At 44.1% G+C, this 22,770-nt stretch overlaps 1 protein-coding gene across 1 annotated transcript; it reads left to right on the top strand.

Annotated features, from left to right (window-relative positions):
* Window positions 1-122: 122 nt before the first annotated feature.
* Window positions 123-15,112, top strand: LOC147251513 (uncharacterized). The gene is made up of 8 exons (XM_086222292.1): window positions 123-900; window positions 1,697-1,854; window positions 3,833-4,089; window positions 4,953-5,040; window positions 6,803-6,915; window positions 7,753-7,905; window positions 8,831-8,912; window positions 13,838-15,112. The coding sequence occupies exons 1-8, from the start codon at window positions 789-791 to the stop codon at window positions 13,874-13,876; spliced, it is 1,002 nt and encodes a 333-aa protein (XP_086078418.1). The 5' UTR covers window positions 123-788; the 3' UTR covers window positions 13,877-15,112.
* The last annotated feature ends 7,658 nt before the right edge of the window (window positions 15,113-22,770 follow it).

Raw genomic sequence — 22,770 nt, 5'->3', positions numbered from 1 at the left:
TACAAATGCATTCACAAGACTGTCTGTCTGAGAAGTTCAGGCTCACTCATTTGAAGACTGTACCATTCTGTCTCCCCTGTAGGAGACAGTTGAGGTCTTGAATGGCACTCACCACAAAAAGAAAAACGACATCCCGTACGCGGTGCGAGAAAATCTGTAGTGTTCACTGACGTTGGATATGGTGCTTCTGTAAATGGCAAACTGCCTTTTCAGAGCTTAGGGGGCACTGAGAGAGCCAGTAAGATTTAGAGGAGTGCTGTGGCCCCCCGCCCTTCCATTGGTGGGGCCACTGCCTGACACACCTGATACATAACATACCCTCTAGTGGTATTTCCCTCTGTGCAATCATGTCTTATATTATAAAAGCACTACCCCGAGGGTACGACTGTAAAGATGCCAGCCTGCTAGACACAACATGCCCGACGTCTCTCCTGCAGGACTTATTTCAACAGGGAAACCATTTGAGGATTTGCATACAACACGGGATCAGGTCTTGAGTGGGTGCGTGAAACAAGGGCGAGTTTTCCTATTTTTACAGGATGAGCAGCAGCGGGTCAGAAAGCAACACAGCGCCTCAGGCCTGAAGACCAGCAGAGAGCCTCGCCTCTGTTATGGAAACAGCAGCTTAGATGAAACATGCGCTCTGTAGGTGCGCTCCACATACAGGTCCTCCTCTGCGAAAGACACCGACTTCATGTGCAGGGGGAGTCGAATATTGTCTGACCAAGTCCACCCAGCCCTAAGGATGATGGGAAAGTGGAGGAAGTTCTAGAGCAGAGGGGGCACATATGAGTGAAACACGGCTGAGCATGAGGAGATTTTTCAGAGCTCAGCGGGATGAAGACTACAGTCAGATCCAGTATCTGACAGCCAAGTGCACCCGGCTGGCGCACGACAAAGGTCAGTAGCACACACCAACACTTTGGCCTTGGAGAGTGAAGTTACACTTTTACATTTTAAAGCTGCACAAGTCCTGTTAACCGCAAGGGAAGGACATGCCAAATAAGGTCTTCCCTCCTTTTCTACCTTTGTCAGAATTAAAGAAAAATTCTGATTGGACGATGAAAAGGCTGACCCTGTTCTTTATGTAATTTCTATGCAGGTGTGCATAAAAAGTGTAAATTAAGGCTTTCCTGATGGATAGTTTTTACAAACCAAAACTAATGCACCAGTAAGTTACTTTGCCCAGTTCCCTTAAGGAAAAGCACAAGTGCACTGTGCATCGAGCTGGAATCACTGCTCCTCCTGCAATTTACCGTTGCGGAATGTAATAGTTGTAGTTTTCTAACGGTTAATTTAAAAATGAATCATCCAGAGAATAACATGTAATCAGATATTTTCAGTGTGATTTTTTTTTTAAAGTAAATTGTATGCCCGTTTAAAAGGACATCCTAAAGTTTAACCGCGACACTTAAAAGTGTGTGTCCTTGGCTGAATGTCAGGCTTTAGTCTCATCAGTGCGAACGAGGAAATCCTTACAGCCGTGTGTGAGATCAACCTCCCCAAAGTGACTTTCTTCTTAGCTACTGTGTAAAATTAAATTTTCAAAAGGAGAACTATGTCAATTAGGTGTCAGAACCCCTCCTACATCCCCCATGTTTCATCCCCTGCAGCAGTCACGTGCTGAGCAGCTCTCTTGCTGTCTGAATCTGCACGTGTGTGTAAATCTTCAACTGTCCTGTTTGTGTGGTTGCAGGGACGCTAGACAGGGAGATTCTGCTGTCCAGAGAAAGAGAGAGGAAGCTCCAGAATGAGCTGCAGGCTGTCACTGCTCAGCTCCTCCTCCAGGAGCAGACCAACGTGGAGCTCAGGATGAACCAGGACCAGCTCATCAGCAAGGTTCAGCAGCAGCAGGTGAAGCTGGCTGGGCAAAAATCACCAAAGGCCGAGCAGTGAAGTGAGATGTATTTATCCAAAATACGCATTTACTGCCAAAATGCTTTACAACAAACACAACTGAGCAAAGACGACACAAAACAGAAGTAGTTTGTCAAAACTGCTGCAGTGACGTTTTGGCTGAATTTTGCTTTGGAAAAAAGTGAAACTTCTGTGTTCTTGGCAACTACTAGTCTGTATGAAGTGGCTCAAGATGCATATCAGCCTACATAAAACCAACTTCTCTCTGAATTAACAACAAAAGCTAAAAAGAAATGGCCCCTGGGAGTTTCTTGATATGAAACAGGACCAAGGACAGAGCCTTAAGGACCTCCACATGACAAGAACGTGACTTGTAATTGTAGAAGTATCAGTGATGTAAGAGACAAACTGGTTGAAATTTGGGAACAAGAGGTAGGAAAAAAGTTAAAAGCTGCTACAGTGTAAGGTTTTGTTGACCTTGAGCCGGTGTCTCCTGAGGACCGCGTGGCGTGGGCTTGCTTGAGCCCATACATTTCCTTTGGAGGAGAGATGTATCAATTTGTGAGTGTATAAACTACTTCTATGGTGAAGGTTGCAACACTGAAGCCTGTAAACATTGTAGTACTGTACTTTACATGTACCAGTGACTGTCTGATCTCTTTGGGAAGCCAAAACAGGCTTCTAGAGGCACCGTACATGAATGTTGAGTCTGCTGGCCGCTGGTCTTGCTAGCCTGTGTTGGTCATGTCGTGACTACAGTCTTCTGTCTCATCCTAGCAGCTGCTGTCATCATGTCACTTCATGGGAATTCCCAGTTAGTGTCCAGTGTTGATGCACCGCTTTGCTGTGGTTTTGTCCTCCCCACATCCTGAGGGAAAATATCTGGCTCTTCCCGTCAGCTGTTCCAGGAAACGCATCTCGAACCTTGTCTGTCTGGTGTTTTGGGGAAGTGTTTGGTGCAATTATCCGAGCTCGTTTTTTACTGCTGGAAACTAGGCTGATTGAATTTGGCGATGAATGAAATCCGCCATTAAACTCAAAGTCTGAGCCAAAGGAAAATTCTCCTACAGCAACATTCATCTTTATTTCAACCTGAAGTCAGTCGATTAGACTCTCGTTGGGAAATACGCTCCACTGTCCACTCCAGCATGATTTTTAGAGTTTGTGTCAGGTAACCTTGCAGTGTTTCACCTCATTACAATCTCATGATTTGAAGGCATTACCATGACCATACCAGCAGGCCACCAACGCCACAATTATTCTAATTACGTCGGAATTAGTCTTGCAGTAAGTGCCAGTGTTAACATAGTAGAAATGTAGAGCTTTTGGCAGTAGTTATTAGTAACCTTTTGGGTTTTTTGGCTCCTTCTCAAAGGTTGCAGGTATGTCTTGAAGCGGTTAGCTCAACTGATTTTACTCTTTTTCTGCCTCACTTCAACACCGTTTAGAGGTTTAATGTCTTGTTATTCACAGGAAAAACACATAAGAAAACATTTATTGAGATTTATTTTGTGACCCGAATCCCAGTTACAGTAACTGATCATATGTTAAGCCCTTTTTAAATGAAGGGATTTTTTGTTCTTCAGAAATGAGCTGTTATACTCAAGTAAATATCCAGTTTTACACGTTTCCACGGGCGAGCTGATTAGCAGCTGTCCTGTTACAGATTTAGCTAACGTGACTGACTCACTTTTTCCAACCAGAGATTTGATATAGAGTCAGGTTTAGGCTTGCCACAAACTCTTTGCCCTTTAGCTGTTTTATATTCTAATGCTACAGTACAATAAGAGAGGCATTTCCTTTGAAGTGCTCGGATTAATGAATTTCCTTCTTGAATGTGAGAATGTACCAAGTTGTACGTGTTAATAATAACACCTCTAAATAATAATAGCACACCTCTAAAATGCTGCACAAGCTTTGTGAATTTCTGTGGGTGACATAAATGTAAATGTGTCTCCATGTGCTTCTTCTGCAGTACCTGGTGGACCTGCTGCAGCAGCGTGTGGTCCTCCTGGTGGAGGAGAGCTCACAGGACGTGGAGCTGCTGCAGCAGGTCGGGTCAGAACTGCTGTGTCTTCAGAGCTCTGAGGTTAAGCTGGAGGGCCTGGTGGAGGAGCTGCATGCAGAGGCCAAGCACAGAGCAGCAGTGGCAGAGAGCTTCCAGGAAGACCTGCACGCTGAGGCCCAGTTCAGTGCTGCACTGACGGAGAGCCTCCAGGAGGAGCTGCACAGGTAGGCTTCCCCTCTGCATGAGGGAGTTTTAGTTTTCTTATCTTTCATACTGCATCCTAGCCATGACTGATCTATTAAAATGAAGCATAAGTTGACTCTCAATAAGCTGCATTTGAAGATTTTGCTCAGCAGAGACCAATTAGGTGAAGAGAAGAAATCTGATCCACGATCAGAAGGGGAATTAAGTCACTCCTCCCTCTGGAAGACCCTCAAAGACCCCACTCTGAGAGCACTTGATAAATAAAGCTGGAATTCCAGTGTAGCGCATCAAAACTGGCATTCAGCTTCACGTCAGCTGACCTGCTTCCAACTCTCATGGCTTTTTTTTGCTTTTTTGTGGCAACATTCATCATCCAGATTGATGTGAAGCTGGAGCGCCACACTAGATAACGGCAGACGACACTTCTGTTTATTTTTTTAATATTCAAGGTATTAGTGAAGCACTGTTACCAACAGGAAGGTCCTGATACTGCCGAGACAGAACCAGGTGTTCAATGCAGTAAAACTACATGACTATTTATTAGCCCAAAAAAATATGGCAGCAAGAGGCGGCAGAATTGGAGGGAAATGTATTCTAACTACCTACATTAAAGCCTTATTTTTATTAAATGTTATTTATTTAATTCTGACATTTTCAAGTGGCTCTTTAACTTTACAGTGACTTTATGTGTCTAAGACCAATGGCTGTAACACAGGAAGCTGATCTCGTGATGTCAGCTTTGCTTATTGAGTGACGATAAACTTGATGCTAAAACTGCATCCACGTCACACTCAAGTGAGAGGTGAAATGTCCTGAAACATAGAGACGTTTCCTGGTGTTTCATCCGTGTTTCCTGACATTTTCTCCGACTTGTCGCCAACAGTAAGACAGAGGAGCTGGAACAGCTTCAAGACACCAACAAAACCCTGACGGAGGAGCTGAAGGATTTACAGGACGCTCATCAGAGAGAGGTGAGCGAGCCTAGATCAGGCTTCTCAGAGCGCTGCGCTGTTCTCCAGTCAACAAAAATATCACGGTTTCCTGCAGATGTGCCCACTGAGGAGTACTCACCAGCACACTTGTATTTCAATTACCAAATACTCACCTGCCGTCTGCAAGGAAGGTGGTGAAAGGGCGACAGTTGCAGCCAGCCCCGATCCTCAGCAGTTATAAAAGAGTCGCAGCAAAAAGTGTCCAAATATATCACGTCGTTAAAAGCTCTCAAATTCCCAGAGTCAATGTTTCCGTCATCCTTTCCAATTTCACCGAGACCAACATTCCTTGTTTGTCACATGTTTTTTATTGATGATGCATCACTAAAAACGCTTCATAAGTAAAAGAATGTTTTTTGCATGCTGACCATCTTCCAAGCAAACGCCGGTCGTGAGACTGACGTTACACCCGTGGAAGCATCTTTTTAGGAGCTCCAGATATTTCTTGTGTTCAACCAGCAAAAATAAAAAGCGTTCAGATTGTGGCTCGGAAGGTCAAATCCAATTGGAACGCTTGTCAGCACTTGCCCACAGCCAGTAGTCCCTCCAACAAATGTTCAAGTGATTCCTGTACTTTTACAAACTAGAAATAGTACATTTCTACTCAATGGCAGTTTTCATTTTCTGAAGGGAATCCAGGTTGAAGAACTCCTGCTTGAAGCTGCTGGATGTTCTTATTTTGCTTGTGTTTGTGTTTCGGATGCAGTTTGTTGAGCTCTCAGGTCCACCGCGTGTACGTTCTTGTGTCATGTACTCGTATCACAGATGGACGAGAACGGTCCAAAACAGAAGCAGGTTTTTTTTGGCAAAATTGTAACTTTTTACTAGTATTTTCTGCAGTACTACCCAACTTAAAGTATGTACAATCTCGACTCTTTCAAACAACAAAATGCTTGGAAACAATCCTCTACTGACTGGTTACTATGTCTCTGTTTGTCCAGCAGGTGTCAGATTTGGACTCTTTGTTGAACACAGTTTTGACCATTTCACAGTGAGCACAAATAGACATGTAATGGAGTTTTAATGGTCTAATTATGAAAGCTGGGTATTCCTCTTTGTCAGGTTTGTAGCCAATTCCTCCAGAAATAATGAGATGCAGCAGCAGCCATCTGCCAGGTCCCCAATCAGACTAATGGATTAACACTCTTCGTGCTGTCTGAGGCTGGTTCAGGCCAATGCGGCCCTGTGCCAGTTAAAAACTGGTAATAATTGTCCGCTGCTGGATACGGGGTAATTAGATTATTTAATGAAACGTGAAACCGCAAACTTCATATTTATGTACTCAGGCCAAATTTAATACCTACTACTGCTGTGCAGAACGCATTTATTCAGATTTAGCTGGCGTTAGTGTAGCATCGGCGTGTGTTGGGTCTGGGCAGTCGAGAAACATTCTTCTGGATTTTTGTATTTACACTTGGCTCGAAGGATTCACTCTCCTCCTGGCTACTGCTCCGACCAGTCCATCAAAGAACCAGTGACTCAGGAGGTCTACAATTATCTTCTCTGCTCATGTCCAAGACAACAGGCCACCGTGTAAATGAAACCTTCATTTATTTGTGGTGAATCGTGAATTATTGTGTTCTGGAATATTTAGTTGCCTTTCTTTCCAGATGAGGGCAACGGGTGCAAAAGTGTTTTCGTCTCGTCTATATTTAATCTGAGAGGCACCGCAGCATCATTTCCTGCTGGTCGCAGCTGCTGGCTAACAGGAGAACTGAAATGATGTTTTCTTCTGTTGGAGGTGAGGGCGCTGCAGCGAGAGAATGAGGGGCGTCTGAGGAAACTGCAGGAGACGGCAGAGCAGTGCGAGTGGCTGTGTGAGCAACAGCGTTACTGGATGTGTTGCGTCAAGAGGTGGGCAGAACACGTCACCTGATCAATCTCACTTTTCCACAGGGTTCCTAAACCTTTTTCTCCTATCAAATTCAAGCGCTCTCACAGTTCGGGTATGGCTGCGGTCTTTAAAAAAAACTCTGCATGTCAGCAGTGTTTTGAAAGCTCAAAAAAAAAAAAAAAAAAAAAATCAAGGCTTTTGCTGGTTTTAACCAATTGTCTGATAATCAGTGCAGTGGCTGACACGTCTTTTTGCCGTGATCCTTCATATATGGTTCAAACACTCGTGCCAAACATGTGTTGGAGGCAAAACATTTAACTTTTGCACAATAAATGGCTTTTATTGTCCATCAAGGCATGACAGGAGCGCAGTAGTGGACCCTAACCCTGCCATCACTTTTCAGTAAACATGCACTAGAAAATGTTCACGCCAGCTGATGTTGCCCGAACACCGTATGGGCAAATGAAGGCCGACCGCTGGCTGGGCCGCTGGCTGGGCCGTGGGCCGCTGGCTGGGCCGCTGGCTGGGCCTGGCTGATACATGGCTAACATCTGTCAGGCTCGGGATTTGAGAGCAAACCACAGCTTGAGTTCTCCGTGCTGTTCCACAGGTGCTTGCTGTGTTCATGTGGTATTTTTGAGGGAGTTTGACACTGATGTCAATTATTTATTGGTCAGCTGGACTTTGCACTCTGCCACCAAATCTGCGTATCAAATGATGTCCACCCAAAGAAATGACTGCAACCGGCCGTCACATACTTCCATCACAATGTGCTCGACACTTTATTTGTTCTGCACTTTTTTGTCAGTACTTTTTTTTTTTCGTGCAAAAACAAATGACTTGATTACCTTTTGCAGATTCAAAGACTGTCTGATGCAGGAGAGAGAAACTCTGCTGCAGCAAGTCAGGAGATTGGAAAAGAAGGCTGAGAAACTGAAGAAGAGATCGCATGTTAACATCCCCACACAGACCTTCCGCTGCCCCCTGCAGGACTCCGAGAGCTGTAGCAGGTGAGGGGATGGACGTGAACGCCTCAACAAATACACGTGAAATGACAAGGCATTAAGAAAAGACGTGTCGATAAACAGTTCATTGTCCCCTGAGGCACAAAAAAAGAACCAGCCGCATCACATCTGGCGAGAGAAAGTTGTTTATAAATGATTCCAACATTGATGACTCAACCTGGACATGAGAATGCTCTCTTTAAACATTTTGCCCCTCCCCCACACGCCATGCAATCCACTGCAGCCTCAGAGGATTTTGTCCCATCGACTCATGTTGGAAAAAAAAAAACGCGTGTGATGTTTCATATAAGTTTCATAACCCCCACGAAAAGACAATTACAATTTAATCTGTTTGGTCCGACATCATTTGGAAAGTCACACAATCAAATAACGTATTCATTCAGCTTAGCAGAGGGCTAACAGGAAGCAGCCTGCTCTGTAAAAACGTGCTGCGGTGACGGTAAAATGCTGGATAATTGTTATGAGCTTCTCACAATCCCTGTAAAATGACCCGTTCCATGATCAGAATTAGATCTGCCGGGTCCAACATTCGGAAAGGCTGACGTGAACACTGAGCGCAGTGAAATGATTTATCCACACTGGTTTGTAAAGAGCTGACTAGAAGGAGGGGGGCGTCGTGATTGCACCACAAACACGTAAATATCAGGAAGCAAACATCACTCTTACATCCGTTTCATGGGAACTTTTAAAAGCTCAAAAGTACCACAACATTCTTATCACTGTGTTAGAGTTTCATATCTGTAGCCAGAGACTTCTGGAATGCTTTAGCAACATTCCTACTGGCTGTTGAATAAATATTTTCCCATCATTTTAATGTGTTTTCTCTCTTGGCCCTCCATCTATACGCTCACAGTGCACTGCTAGCTGACAGCGTTTACAGCACATTTACACGGCCTTTCTTTTGTTGCAGTATAACCTTGTGGGATGGGGAGGCCGACCTGGAGTCTGACCCCGAGAGGTCAAGCCCACTGTACGGGCAGCTCTCAGACCAGGTATTTCTTGATGGCTAAAGACTAAACGTGTGCAGAAACATGGCAGAAGTCTCGAGTTCTCAAACCTGAAGAGTGCCTTCAGGGTTATTTGGACTCAGGTTGACATTTCAGACTGCAGCAGGTCAGTCTTTTAGCAAACTGTGGGTGGGAGACGGGATGAAATATTAGAGATTCATCAGGGAGGATGAATGTTCATCTCAGAGGAGCTGCTGTGCCATCAGTTTAAGCAGAGGATGGATCTGCATCTCAGACAGATGTGTCTTGAGTGGGGTGTTCTTTTTCTGAGGCGGACTGTAAAGTCTGGAGTATCTTTAGAGAGAGTCAAGAGCTTAACGGCTTCATCAATGAATTTTAGCGGAACCTTGACATGAACCTGCGCTTTAAAAGCAACCACGTGTGTTTTTAAAAATGTCTGGATCGCTGACAACAACGAGTCTCCAGACTGAAATGGAAAACTTTCAAAAAAACAGAGTGAAAATTCATCTGGGCATGGCTGCCAGTCCCCAGAGCGACTGTCGTACAGCCAGAGCTTTCACAGGACTTGGATAGTTTGTGGGCACTGATGTCTCATTGCTGTTTGTGTCTTGAGAGGTTCTTTGAATGTCTTCATTCAATCAATGTGCCACCACACAATCTTCTTCAAGAAGACGGTAAAAAGAGCTAACGCGATCAGCACTGACACGTTATCCCGGCTAGATGTGAATATTGACAGTTCAGAAAGAGGTCTTTAGGAGGGAAGTACATCGATTTGTACAGTAACTCCGGAACACATGTTGCTTCAGGGGAGGAGAGTTATTCTTTTGGCAGCTATTGCTCATCAAAAACACAACCCTGGGTCGCTGTAAATCATTTGAACAAACAACCCAAGCAGCGTTCCGGGGAGGACAGGCCATGTCCTCGGGGCTTTTACTTGTCAGGAACTCTCACATATCTATTGCCTGCAGCAATTTTGGACTTCATACATGAAGTGATTGGCTCAGTCATGTAAAATCTCTGGATCGTAGACAAGTGCGGTTCTTGAGGGTGAAACACTAGAGAGCCAAAACACGGAGAAAATAATTCATCTGCCACTCCTCAGTGGGCTTGGTGAGCTGCCAGGAGGGATCCTTCCTGGGCACTGAGGTCTCATCACTGTTTTTATTTTGTCTGTCTGCTGTGTGCTTTAGCAAAGACACGCAAATACTGTTCAGGAGTATTGCAGTCAGGAGGAGCCGGAATAGTCAGGCGTGCCATCGGAGAACATTGCAGAACCATTGAGCAGCCACTAGATGGCATCCACGCAAACTGTGAGGATTTCGAAGAGGAGAAACGACAAGTGTTCACATGCAATAATCAGATAGAAAAAAAACAAACCAGAAAATGAAACATCTGAGTGACAGCAGGATTTAAAAACATTGTTTTAACCATTTTTTTTTCAACTTGCATGTAAAAACTTTGGCTGTAATGAAGCCTTAACTGCAAATTGGTCTGTTTTTCTCTCCTTTTTCCGCCCTCATGCATGTTTTTCTTATTTGCTCACAGTAAAACGATATGCACATAGAAAACAACTCAAGAAAATGTCTCGGTTAATATCAAAAGGAAAAAAAAGGAAAATACAACCCCCCCCCCCGCAAATAAATATTTGGCCATAATAAAAAAAAATTGCCATTTTGCATTAAGGATGCAAATCAGAGTATCTCACGACACCGTATGTTGCAAGACAAGTAATTTAAAATAATTCACAATATCTCTGTAACCCAAGAAGGTAAGTTACAGATAAAAGACAAAAAAAACAGGAATAGTGTATTGATTTCAATGCGTTTATATTTGTGCCTCTGTCACATAAATTGACACCTGAGACAGAATGATGTAAAAGTAAGAGCACCGGAACACAAGATACTCATTCGTCTACGTTTAAAAGGCAAAACACACCTTCTGGGTGAAGTGTCGGCAGATAGACAGTAAGGGTTTTCTCTGCTTGCTGGGGAAAGTTCTGCGTGTCAGCTGACAGAGAAGGATGGTGAGGACGGGCTGAGAAAGCCAGCAGACGTCGGCGACCTGGCAGCGCTCGATCGCTGGTGAATCCATTGGTGTGAGAGCCATCGCAGCTCAGAGCTCCTCACTGAAAGTAAAATGACTTTGAGGCTCTTTCAAGGGTTGCTGGAAGTCTGCAGGCCAACATGGAGGAATCCCAGTATGAATGAGGGTCATTATTGAATCTGTGAGGGTTAAGATGCATCCCCATTTCTTTTGAAATGTTAGACTTTGAAATAGCCAGTTTTTAAATATCTGGAATAGAGAGGAGTGCAATTCTCGAGGGTGAAATAGAAATTCAACCCATAGAGATATTCATCTGAGGATGGCTGCCAGGCCCCTGTGGACTCATAAAACCGATACTTCATGGGCACTGGAGCCCAATCAGTGAAGAATTCTCTGTGTTTGCTGCATGCTTTATGAACTTAGAGAGCTTTGAGGAACTTTTGATTGCAAAGCCATTTTGTAGACAAACAGGAACCCCACGATGTACCACAAAAACGCTTCCAGGAAGCATTCACACATCCTGACAGGACCTCAAACACTTCATCCCCCTTGGACGATTTTTATAGCGAAGGACTGTGTTGTTGGCCTCTTTGGGATTTTTTAAAATCCTGCACATCTTCCGAGTGACAAGTTCAGTGTTTTAAAATCTATAAATAAAAGGAAGCTTGACAGACAGAACATAAAGCTAATACTCATGTACAAATGGCTGCCAGAGACTTCAGAGATCACTGAGACTTTCTGGGCACCGGAGCCACATCGGGGATTTTCTCTGTTCGCCTGTCTCTCTGTCGGCTTCACCTGGCGTCCTCCCAAGCCATTCAGGTCCTCTTCCAAAGCAGCAGAGAGATGACTAATAATGACTGCAGGGAGGTGATTGCCAATAGCCTCTGTGCTTCATTCCCCCTCACCTCTCACGGGCTCTGCACAGCATTTCTTGGGATAATTATTCTGATTGAGTGCAGATGATGCTGGGTGGTGTTTTTTTTTTTTGTTTTTTTTTCTAAACCCCGCAAAGCTGAGAGAGGGAGGAAATTTCGCTGGAGGAACAGGAACCGCTGGAGAGGAAAAAGTCATGATAAAACATATTTCCAGCTTTATATAAAACAGAAGATTCACACCGCACAGACACAAATATCCTTCAGAGATGACAAACGGTGCTCAGCCGATAGAAGGAAGCAGACACCGGGTCGCTGCAGGAAGGTTATTTTTTTGGTGATACAGAGGTCACCACAGACGTGTGGTTTTTATTAGACATCTGTTCTGTAGGTTTCTGATTTTTTTTATATTCTAATCAACTAAACAGGTTATACTGATGTCCCGTGAGTGCCAAACTTTAAAATTTGTAGGAAATGTATTTAGCCTTGGTGCTTCTTGCGCCTGAATTAGTCGTTGCCGGAATGTTTCCATTCGCTCCTGGTCACGCTGTTGCTTGAGAGCACTCTGCAGTTTCAGCACCTCCTGTGTCCAGCAGATGGCGCTAGAAAAGACACGCTTATCATGATGCTGCTGCTTAATGACTTGGATTATAACTTTAAATATGATTTAAATTCAGCTTGTAGACGTCTTCAGGCAGAGACTCTCTTCAAATGTGGGATTTCGGAAGAGATCTGACCATGTGACCACTTACACGTTCTGTATGAAACGTACAACATGGCTGCTTGGCCTCGGTGACACCTTTTTGATGAGAATTCACAATCTTTACTACAGCACATCGCCCAGTTCTTAAGGTGGTCCTGACCAAATGTGAGATGGACCGGGCCGGCCCACTAGGAGAAGGATGTCAAACTGGAAAACAACATGTAATTTCTTGTTGCCACCAGGTGGTGCTGTGACTGTCATGGCTTAAAATGTTGTGGGTTCTTCTTCAAAGGCTCATTTTACAACCCTCCGCCAAGTTTACTGGAAATGGGCCTCGTAGTTTTTGTGTAATCTGGCTGAGAGGCAAACAAACAAACGCCGATGAAAAGATTCCCTCCTCTGAACACATAATGGGGATCCACACCGTGACATGTGACAAGTGTGCGTCTCTGCTCAGGTACTGATAAGCCCCAAAAAGCGACTTCCTGTATTAAAACCTCAGCTCAACATTGAACCCGATCACGGGTGCTGCGAAGACTCGTGGACTCCAGGATGAACCACAATAGAGTCTTTTTCAGGAGTTATCACCACCGCCGCCTCGGCTCTTTGACTTCCTGACATCCATAAATGCTCGGTGATGCTCATTGAAAGGAATATGAAAGTAATTAACTCTGGCTTTGGTTTTGTTCATGTGGGGGGTTTTTATGTGTGTCTGGCATGGTGGAAACTCTTTGATACTTCCATACTTTTCTTTAGAGAAATGCATCCTGACTTTCTTCCTGATATGATTGATGCCATTCACATGTTTGAATGGTGAATGGAAAAGGTCCAAAAACCTGAAAATAAGGCTTTTTGAATGGCTTTGTGGTGAAACGCCTTAAATGAGGTTTGTGGAGAACTCAAGCTTTAGACATTTAGCTTTTGGTTCTGTGGAATAAAACGGGAGGAAATACAGCATTTTGTAAATTTGTGTTTGTGTCTTAAAAACAGCGGTAGCTAGTAAGTGGCTTAACAAAACTACAAACGTCAGTGTGTGGAGCTTTGAATGTCTGGCAGTTGCATTTACGCTTCAAAATGGTCTGTATGACCAAAACAATAAAAGTCTCCGCAACGTACTTTTGGCAACAATCCTAAATCCTGTGTGAAGATCCCAGGAGTTCTTGTCAGGTGCACAGATGCTGACTTCCTGGTTGGCCCTCAGCGATACACTCTCCTTCTGCTTGGAACCCAGAAATCAGAGGAAAGCTTGAGTTTGAATATAACTTCAGCACCGTTTCATCCATGACATCACTCTGAGTTCCCTCACTTTGCTGTTATTCTGTCCTCAGGCAGGAAGTCCAAACAACAGATTTGAGAAGCCTCCTTGAGGACAGAGGCCCGCAGCCTGGACTCTTCTTCGATTGTTCCCACCTTCTGGAAGCCAGAGGGTAACTGCTAGTGTGCGGTTAAAACCGTGGAATACTTCCAGTCATTGTCAACTAAAAAACAAATAAAAAAACTCAGGAAAAACAAACATTCATCTCTTTCTCCTCCTCTATTGTTCACCTGTCTGGAAAGGAGGGAGCTTGGTGATATATGAGTGGACACAATGCACTCCTGTTCTCTGCGGCTGTGACACATGCACATCACATGTGTTCTTCGTCACATTTTCCTGTAATTGTCTATTATTCGGACCTTGTAATCATCACCACTGAAAAGAGCGAAGGCACCTGAGAATGTTCTTCTGTTGTTTTGCCAATAAATCCATGCAGGGGGAGCAGCAGCTGGTGCACAGAGGAAATAAAGCGATGGGTTGTTTTGACCAGAATGAGACTCTGAAGACCGCCTCCCCGTCAGGAATCTGCTCCACCTTAACTGATGATCAGAGCACTTCTACGATCACTTTTCAACAAGCAGCTACACTGTGCATGGTTCAGGTTTCGATTCATGGGAACAGCTTCGTCATGTGTGAACCATATGAAGGCGTGATCTTCACGCATAGCGCAACTATTTGGGCCAAAATATTCAAACCAGCATCTTTGTCTCACGACATATTGGGACTTTGCTCATTTGAGAGTGATAATAAAATGCTTCTGTCTGCATTGTGAAGACAACAGGCATTAAATATCTTCATATTCTACCCACAGGCTGCAGCACAGATCAGTAGCTCCCATAGTTTTATAGTCCTGCACCCCCTGAAACATTCAGCCTCCCGCCACGTACCCGTCTGCCTCCATCGACTCATAAAATGTTGCATTTTGTCGTCTTTGTTAGGCTGCTACAAAGTCTAACAAACATGAAGTAGATCTATTCATGTGATGACAAGACAGTTATTCTTTAGTTTATGTTCTTTTCTCAGCCTCGTAAGCCAGCTCGTATTTCTTCAGCAGGGCTTGAAGTTTTCACTTCCCTGACTCAAGTTAACATAGAAATGGACAGATAAAACTGTATTCTGAGAAAAGTCAGTCCCCTAGTCACCAAGTCTCCATCTAGAAGTAGACAAGTGTCTGATTCCGAGTTTACTTGCTACGATGTACTGGTGTGTCCTGGTGTTTGGGAGTTCAGTGACCCATCCGCTGACCTCCAGAGGTCGTGTCTCCAGTTCCACATGCTCCACTTTTCTGCCCAAGATCTTCCTCCTCTGAGTGACCTGATAACCAATGAGTTCAGATACTGTTAATTTAGCGGAGCCATAAAATACAACACCGCCTTCGAATTGCAGTAAAAGTACCTAAAAATGCAAATATTAAAGCAAAACACAGACCCTTCACCATTGTACTATTTCTGTCCATATTTTATCCAAATGTAATGCTGCTAGGAATGTGTTTTTACAAAGAAATATCTGCACTGAGATTTTCTGGAAAATATTTGTGGTGAATGTACTTCTTGTTCTGGAGCAACTGTGGCATGACTAATGTTATGGTCATGTTTCTACAACATGAGGAGCTCGGCCGGGTTTTGGCTGAATATTCAAAAGATGGCACCGGCTTGTTTTGTGTTTTAAAGATGAGTCTTGCTAAGCCTGCGTTTAGGGCTGCAGAGCATCGAGAACAGATGCAGTTCACCTGAGCTTCATTATCTCTCCTTGTGTCATCACGGGACGCGTTGATATTAACGTGTTATGTTGAGTAATATGAAGTAAAGATTTCTGTTAATATTCTCAGGTGGAGAAGTTTGCATGAGACAGAGCAGAACCTCCATCTTTGTTTATACTTCACCTCATCTGAAGGATGACGTGATTCGATGGGGACAGAAAGGGTTAAAGGTCAACTCCATTGTAAACATCATAGTTTTGTTTGAATTTTCTGGCCATTATTCATGACATTAGAGAGGAGCAGAAGGGGAAGCTCACGTCTTTTGTTAGGGCTTCACTGTGTAACACAGGCACGGGCGTGAACTGCAGCCTGAATCTGATTTTGCTGTACTGGATCAAGGAATCCGGTGTTTTCAAGAACAAATGCTATCGAAGAATTTTAGGATCTCTTCTCAGGTCATTTAACTGCAAGCACAGGCACCTCCATATGGAGTAAAACAAGAGATTACATTGGCTCAAAAAGTTGGATTTAAAAATTGCCTTCACGGCCACTTTGAAAATGGAAGTGCAAGCTGGCCGTCATGGCGTTACACACCGTTGAACACACAACGCGGGATGGAAGTCGCAGTGTGAGGAATAAAATGATGTCTCAGTAGGGCACAAGCCACAAAACTGCTGCTGTTTGATTGCTGGCTGCAGACCTTTGTTGCATGTCACCATGTTTCCCGTCTCTCACTTCTAAACTGTCAGCAAATGCAAAAAAATTAGCGTTAACAAAATGTTCCCACCTCTGCACATGTTTCCAAGGTGAAAATATTGAAGTGCTGCCAGTCTGGCTTAGCTGATCCAATAGGCTTTATATTTAAAGTTTACTGGCAAAAGTCCACACATTCAAGTGGAGGTGTAGATAGTTGTGTTAAAAAAACAAAAACAAGGTTGTGGTAAAAGCAGAAACACCATTTGCTAAAACTAAAGATGAAGATTCTTAAGTGTACTCCTATGCAAAATGTACAGAGCTTTTTGTTTTTCTAAATTTGATTTAAAAAAACAAAAAACACAAAAGCATTATTTGAGCTAAACTGTCCAATGCACAAGTAAAGTAATGAAGCATTCGTATTGCAAAGGTCCTGAGGTCTTTACAGGGGCGTGTGGCCCAACTTAACCCCATGAAGTGCGCCTCTGTCGGCTTAAGTGCTTCTTGTTTGCCCCTTAAAGACGATGAATTTCGCTGGTGACTTCGGAGAGTTGTGTCATAAGTTCACGTCTGGGATGGAGGCGGAGAGGGCGAGGTGATGCTGCACTCAGACGTGTCGGGCTGCAGGGCCCAGGCGTTGCGTCTCGTCAGAGAGGTGTGGCACCTGTGACCACGGGGGACATCAGTGGCAGCGGCGGCGTTGCCCTGTGACTGCCAAGCGCTTACAGAGTCTGACCCAAATGGGCTGTGAATGCCAGAGGTGCAGCCAGAGATTAACAACGTGTGGCCGCTGGAAACAGGTCGTGTTTGCACACAGTAAATACTCTTGCACCCCTCCATGCAGAACGAGACTCAGACGCTCAGTTTTATTAATAGAAGAATTATAGGTAGAAAAAGAATAGCATGTTTATGTCAAACCACCGTCACAGCCAGGGAAAACACATTTCTGACATTTAACACCAGGATATACCTATTTAAAAATGTGAGACTTGTTTAAATGAGACTTTAATTTCCACGTGTGAAGTTTCTGTGTGCTCCTGCAGATTGTGTGGTACAAGCATGCAGTGTGAATGGACTATAAATAGCATCACATTTCTCCGGAGTAAGGTCGGTTATTGTGAACAGAAAGAGTTTATTACTTATTTATGAGTCACAGATTTATACTTCTGTCTTACAAAATGAACTTTGAGATGTTCGGCACATTGCGGTTGAGTCTAGAAACAAGGAGTCACGACTTATTCACTCCTCGCGGTAATGAGACTTCTACCCTGCAGAGTGAAAACTTGTTTACCCCCGTGTCCTCCGTGTGTACTGCTGTTTGGTTTCATCAGACTGATTACTATGGATGTTTTGGGACTTTTTCCTCCCTTCCAGAGGAAAAGGGAAACTTTTTGGCCACATTCTAATTTAAAACAGAGTCGGATGATGCGGTTTTCCCTCTGACACTGTTTGGATGTGTATGTAAATGTTTAACAGCGGTGTGAGTAAACACACACGAGGGTTAGGTGTCAGGATTTGGAGGATCACCTTGGTTGGCAGTAGAGGTTTGCCCAGGATGTAAACACAAATCCAGTCTTACCCTAAAGAAACGGTGACGTCACGTAAAGAGGAAACCTCCCCATAAACAGGCAGAGGGGCAAAACGCAAACCTGGCAATTTCTTCAACAAGGAGGATTCTTTCTTTGTACTTTGGCGGCAACAGTAAAGCAAACAGCGAAGGAACACATCAACTTGAGGGGAAATACTCATATTGTCCATCCTCTTCAGTGCCAGATGAGAAGAAAGAGACTCTTCTGTCCTCTGGGCTGCGTTAGGGGGCTGAGACCCATACAGACCAGCTGACTGCTTGTTAGCTTAGCACAATGAATTATGGTGATTGAAAAGTGTTAGCATACCTCTGTCTTGCCCGCTCAGCTTCCTAAACCCACGGTTCCTCCTCTGTGTACTCTGGGTCAGATAGGTCAGGGTCAGGATCCATCGTTAGCAGCAGCAGTCGCTCCTCTAATCGTCAACAAGCATTTTGTTTTATTGACCAAAGTTTTGAAATGTTCCTTCAAATCACTACGCCCAGTCAAGAAAGTAGTTCCGGCGATATATCTGATTCTTGTTCATAGTGAATTCATACACAATCTTATAAATGTAGGCGAATAAACATTTTGGAGAAAAGTATATTTAACAACTTTTGACAGAGCTGTGCTAACACTTCCCATACACTCCCATTCATTGCACTAAGCTAACAAGTGGTTTCGCTGGTCCTTAATGCAGCTTTGGCTCTGGGGACGATGGTAAATTAAGTATATTTCCCAAACAGTTGGTCTTGTAAACTTTTGTTATATGTTCCCCCCCCCCCCCCCCCCCGACAACTTCAACTTTTTTTGGAGAAAATTCTGAAGAGAACTGCTTCGTCAAATGTCCAAGAAAAACTTGAGTTTCAATGCTACTGTGTCTTCATCAGAGTCCAAATCCATCACACTGTAAAAACTTGCAGACAGAAACAACTTTATTACAGTTTATGCAAATTCAAGTTTTGTCCTGCACACAATCTTACACACACTCTGCAAAATGTTCTACTCTCTACTGAGTTTGGCCCAACATTCGCTCCACGCTCGGATGGAAACACAGATGCTTGGAGCGATTAAAGATGGATGTTGTTGTCTTATTGTCTTGCTTCATAAGCCCTCTCGAAACACTGACTGTTGGATATGGATGTGTTTTTGTGACAGAGGTGAAAAGAAAGTGATTGGCTTTGGGGTAAATGAGTGGAGTTCTTTAGTGAGCGAGACAGTGAATGAATTTGTGATTTTTATGGCCTCTGCTCTTTGACAGAGAGCCGATAGTTGAAGGACGGAACAGGGAACAGGTCAAATACAAACACTGAAATGAAGTCAACCAGAGGATCGGGCCGGTGTCATGCCACTGCCTCTTGGCTCCTTCTCTTCCTCTGTAGTCTGAGTCTGAAAACGAATGACAGCCAGTGTGGGTTGAAGTCCTTCGGCTAGGTCAGTTTGGCTGGTCGTCACTACTTTGAGGAGCATTTATGGCTTTGAACTGAGGTAAAAGTTGTGGCTGAGCACGTGGCAGGTTTGAGGCTGGGGAGTGAATGTAGACAGTAACGGCTCTCCCAGCTGTAGTAATCCAAACATGTCTGTAGGTGTGTGGGTCTTTGTTGACACACCATTGACCCTTGACTGGCATGTGGCGGCAGCTTATTTTACAGCCAATGGGGTGAGTGGAGGGTGACTGTGTGTGTGTGTGTGTGTGTGTGTTTACAGCGATGAGCTCCAGACAGCCGCGGCAGTCGTCCGGACCATCAAGTGCACAGGTGAAGCACAGCGACAAGGTCGTTCCAGCGCCGGCTGGCTGGGGAGAACCGACTCCCTTTGCTGTCGTACGAAGTCTAATATCAATGGTCTGGAAGACAGATGTGTTTTATGTTGAGAAATGAACTTTCCAGTCTATGGAGTGTTTACACTGGCCGGGCGCTTTGACTGATATTATGATGGCCACATTTTATTGTTTTTACATTGTCAATATCACCAGTATTCTTGCTAAATTTTGATAAATGAGTCTAAAAGAGATTTCCAGGATGACCTGCTGACCAGACGGATGGAGGTGAACGCTGTAAATTAGGTTCAATTTTCAGCTGTTGAATGATCTCATTCATGAAATGGAGACGTAGGCGAAGGCTCGAGGAACGGAGGTTTGTCTTGAGGCGCTCAGGCACATAAATTGTGAAATAACAGGGGTGAGAGTTCTTCGTCAAGTTTTTAGTGGAAGTCACGGACTGCACCATTTTCATTCAGCTATGCGCCTTTTCCACACTTTGACAACTATGTTGGAGAGTACAAATCTAGACAAATAATGAGGCCTTTTAAAGGAATCGTTCAACATTTTGGAAGAGAAAGAAATGTCTCCCGTGTGTGTAGCTCTATTATATATTACAAGAACGAGATATTTGTCATGTATTCATATGGACGCAGGAATTTTTTTGCAATTGATTCTTTTGATCACGGAGCAAGCTGCTGACCGTCTTCTCCATTAACTGATGAGTTTGGTTCACCCTCCGGTGTTCAGGCTGCAGCCCGAGAGAGACGATGCGTTAACCATTTTTGCTGATGATGCTTCCACGTTGGCGACAGCTGCGGGCCGGAGGCATCGAGTGTTCAGGGTGTCTGTCGGTTCCATTCTTGCTAACACGATATCTCTGTCCACTGGGACTTGAGGAAAAGCTGAAAAATGTTACTGGTCAAAGCGCGGGACAGGCGCGCACAGCAGTGGCTTACAACCATTATGTTTGTAGTGAGACTATATTTTCCCTTACAGAACTTCAGTCGGCTGCTGCGCTCGACCCAACAACCACAGCTTGTCCGTCACATTCCAGTTCTTGCAGGTCCGTTAGATTTAGTGGTGCTGGTTGACCAGTTTTGTTACATTTGGACAGTACCAGGCTTTTCCATTGTCTCCAGTCTCGCTAAGCTGACCAGCTTCAAATTTACCCTGCGATGGTAACCAGCGTCTCCTCTCACTCTCAGCCAATTTCCCAAAACTTTTCCTTTCAGGGTTTCAGTGACTCAGATCCCGATGCCAGATTTCTCCTTCTTCTCAACTGACGTCATTCGTTCACTGTTGAATTCTCTCTCAACGTTAAACCAGCAAGATAACAGGCTGCACTGAGGGCACCAATTGGTATACAAGGTGCACCGGGTTGTAAACATGTCCTCCTCCGGTTTTCAGCAGACATCTGCAATCTATTTTCTGTCAGATCTAAAATGCCTTTTGTGTGCCAGGGCAGGATGGTTTTTTTCCTCTGTTTCTTTTCTTTTTTTTTCATCTTCTCTTCACCGCCCCCTTTTCAGACATCCAACTATTCTTTTGGCACCTTGAAAGACAAGAAAGGAGAAGCTTGAGAAGGATCCTGGGAAGAATGTCAAAGGGTTTGTCAGACATCAGTAGAGAAGCAGGGGTGCCTTTCTTTGCCCACCCTTCCCTCTGTTTCGCCATTGAAGTGAACAGATGAGCTACTGCAGCCCGGCTCCTGGTGGGTGTACATCATGGTGTGATCTATTGTTAGCACTCTTTAAATCAGGACGCTGTGAAGCCACCATGAAAGCCGCGGGAAAGCCAGGTATTAAAAGGCTCAGTCGTGTTGCAGACGGCTCACTCTCAACGTCACATTCCCAACACAAAACAGAGGAAAGTATTTGTGCTGTAAACAGATGAATCATCAGTCATAACCTGTGATCGCCGGAGGGCCGTTTTTAATCCAACATTTTAGAAAATAGGTTAATGCCACTTTAGCTCGTGCATGTTTATGTAATGCTTCAATTAAAAGAGGTCACATATCAATGCACTTTATAATCCATATGTGAATCGCTCCCAAATCCAAACAATCCAAACCTACTCATTTGCACTGGTACAATAAACAGGCGAGTAAAGGCTGTGTGATTTCCAGGGAGCCTCACTTGGTCAAATGTGTATGTTCTATATCATATTTGACGTGTTCAGGCCTGGATTTGTCCTCCCACACCAGCCACTGGAGGTCGCTCTTGCACCAGGATTGGCAGATCCGTGCAGACCCATTTGGCAGGCAGTGAGTTATCTCTCAAATGTGTCTTCAATTAGCCAGCCACAGTCAACACCACTCTCTGACTTGGAATGTCAGCTGAGTTGGAGATAACCTTCGGGGTCTTCTTTTTTTCATGAAACCCCAGCAAGGGATCAGCTCTGTAACTGTTGTCCTGCACAAAGCAGATTCAGAGATGCAGATTACAAATAAAAAAAATAAGCAACATCTGATGGATACCTTTCATTCCGGTTGTGATGAAACTTGAGAATCAGTTCTGAGCTGCTCTTTCACTCCGTCTACGCAACAAGGCTGGCAACCTCATGACGAGGAGTAAGATGAGAAGATGAAGTAGCTGCACAGGTGAAGATTCTTCAACAGCGGGGTGTATGGACCAAGCACATGCACGTGTTGGGGTTTCACATTCAGTGCCTTTGAACATGGTCATGGTTATTATGTCCTGATATTCAATATCCATAAATTTGACAAATTGAATTCGGAAAAATGAGAAGAATTCAATGCTTCCTCTGGAATTGTACTCAGGTCGCAGTGGGAAAGCCCTCACAGCTTTAAGGCCATCACGGGACACTAAACCTCTCCTCTCAAACAATGACTAACAAAATTATCTCAGGGTTCAGCCGCTTCTGTGCAGCAGGACTACGGCCTTTTACCTCAACACCCAAGAAAGGACTCTTGTTGTTTGAGTGACATTTTAATCTTTGCTAGAGGAAATATAAACTATAATGATGCTGATGCATGCTCATGATGTTTCTGAATATTTGAAAGAAGACAAAATCATCAGATGTTTCTGTTTCTTTTTTTCTTTTTCTTTTTTGGGTGGCTGTAAGTCTTTGAGAGTCCTTGTCACGATGGGCTCACAAATTCCCAGTTTCAACAGCGTAATGCAGTAAATGATGGACAACCACATTAACCACAGCATTAAGTGGAGGTTGGGTTCATGAAATACTGGGCTTTCATAACACCGAGCATC

This window comes from Aulostomus chinensis, chromosome 13 (genome assembly GCF_037954235.1).
Source record: "Aulostomus chinensis isolate RoL2024-O1b breed Wild chromosome 13, RoL_Achi_v1.0, whole genome shotgun sequence".
Lineage (NCBI taxonomy): Eukaryota > Metazoa > Chordata > Actinopteri > Syngnathiformes > Aulostomidae > Aulostomus > Aulostomus chinensis.
Note: the sequence above shows the minus strand (reverse complement) of the source record. Positions and strands in the feature narration are given on the sequence as shown.

Coding starts and splice junctions, on each gene's coding strand:
- LOC147251513 (XM_086222292.1), top strand. CDS start 789: ATGAGTGAAACACGGCTGAGCATGAGGAGATTTTTCAGAGCTCAGCGG. Junction 1,855..3,832: donor GCAAGGTTCAGCAGCAGCAG/GTGAAGCTGGCT, acceptor CTTCTTCTGCAG/TACCTGGTGGACCTGCTGCA. Junction 7,906..8,830: donor GACTCCGAGAGCTGTAGCAG/GTGAGGGGATGG, acceptor CTTTTGTTGCAG/TATAACCTTGTGGGATGGGG.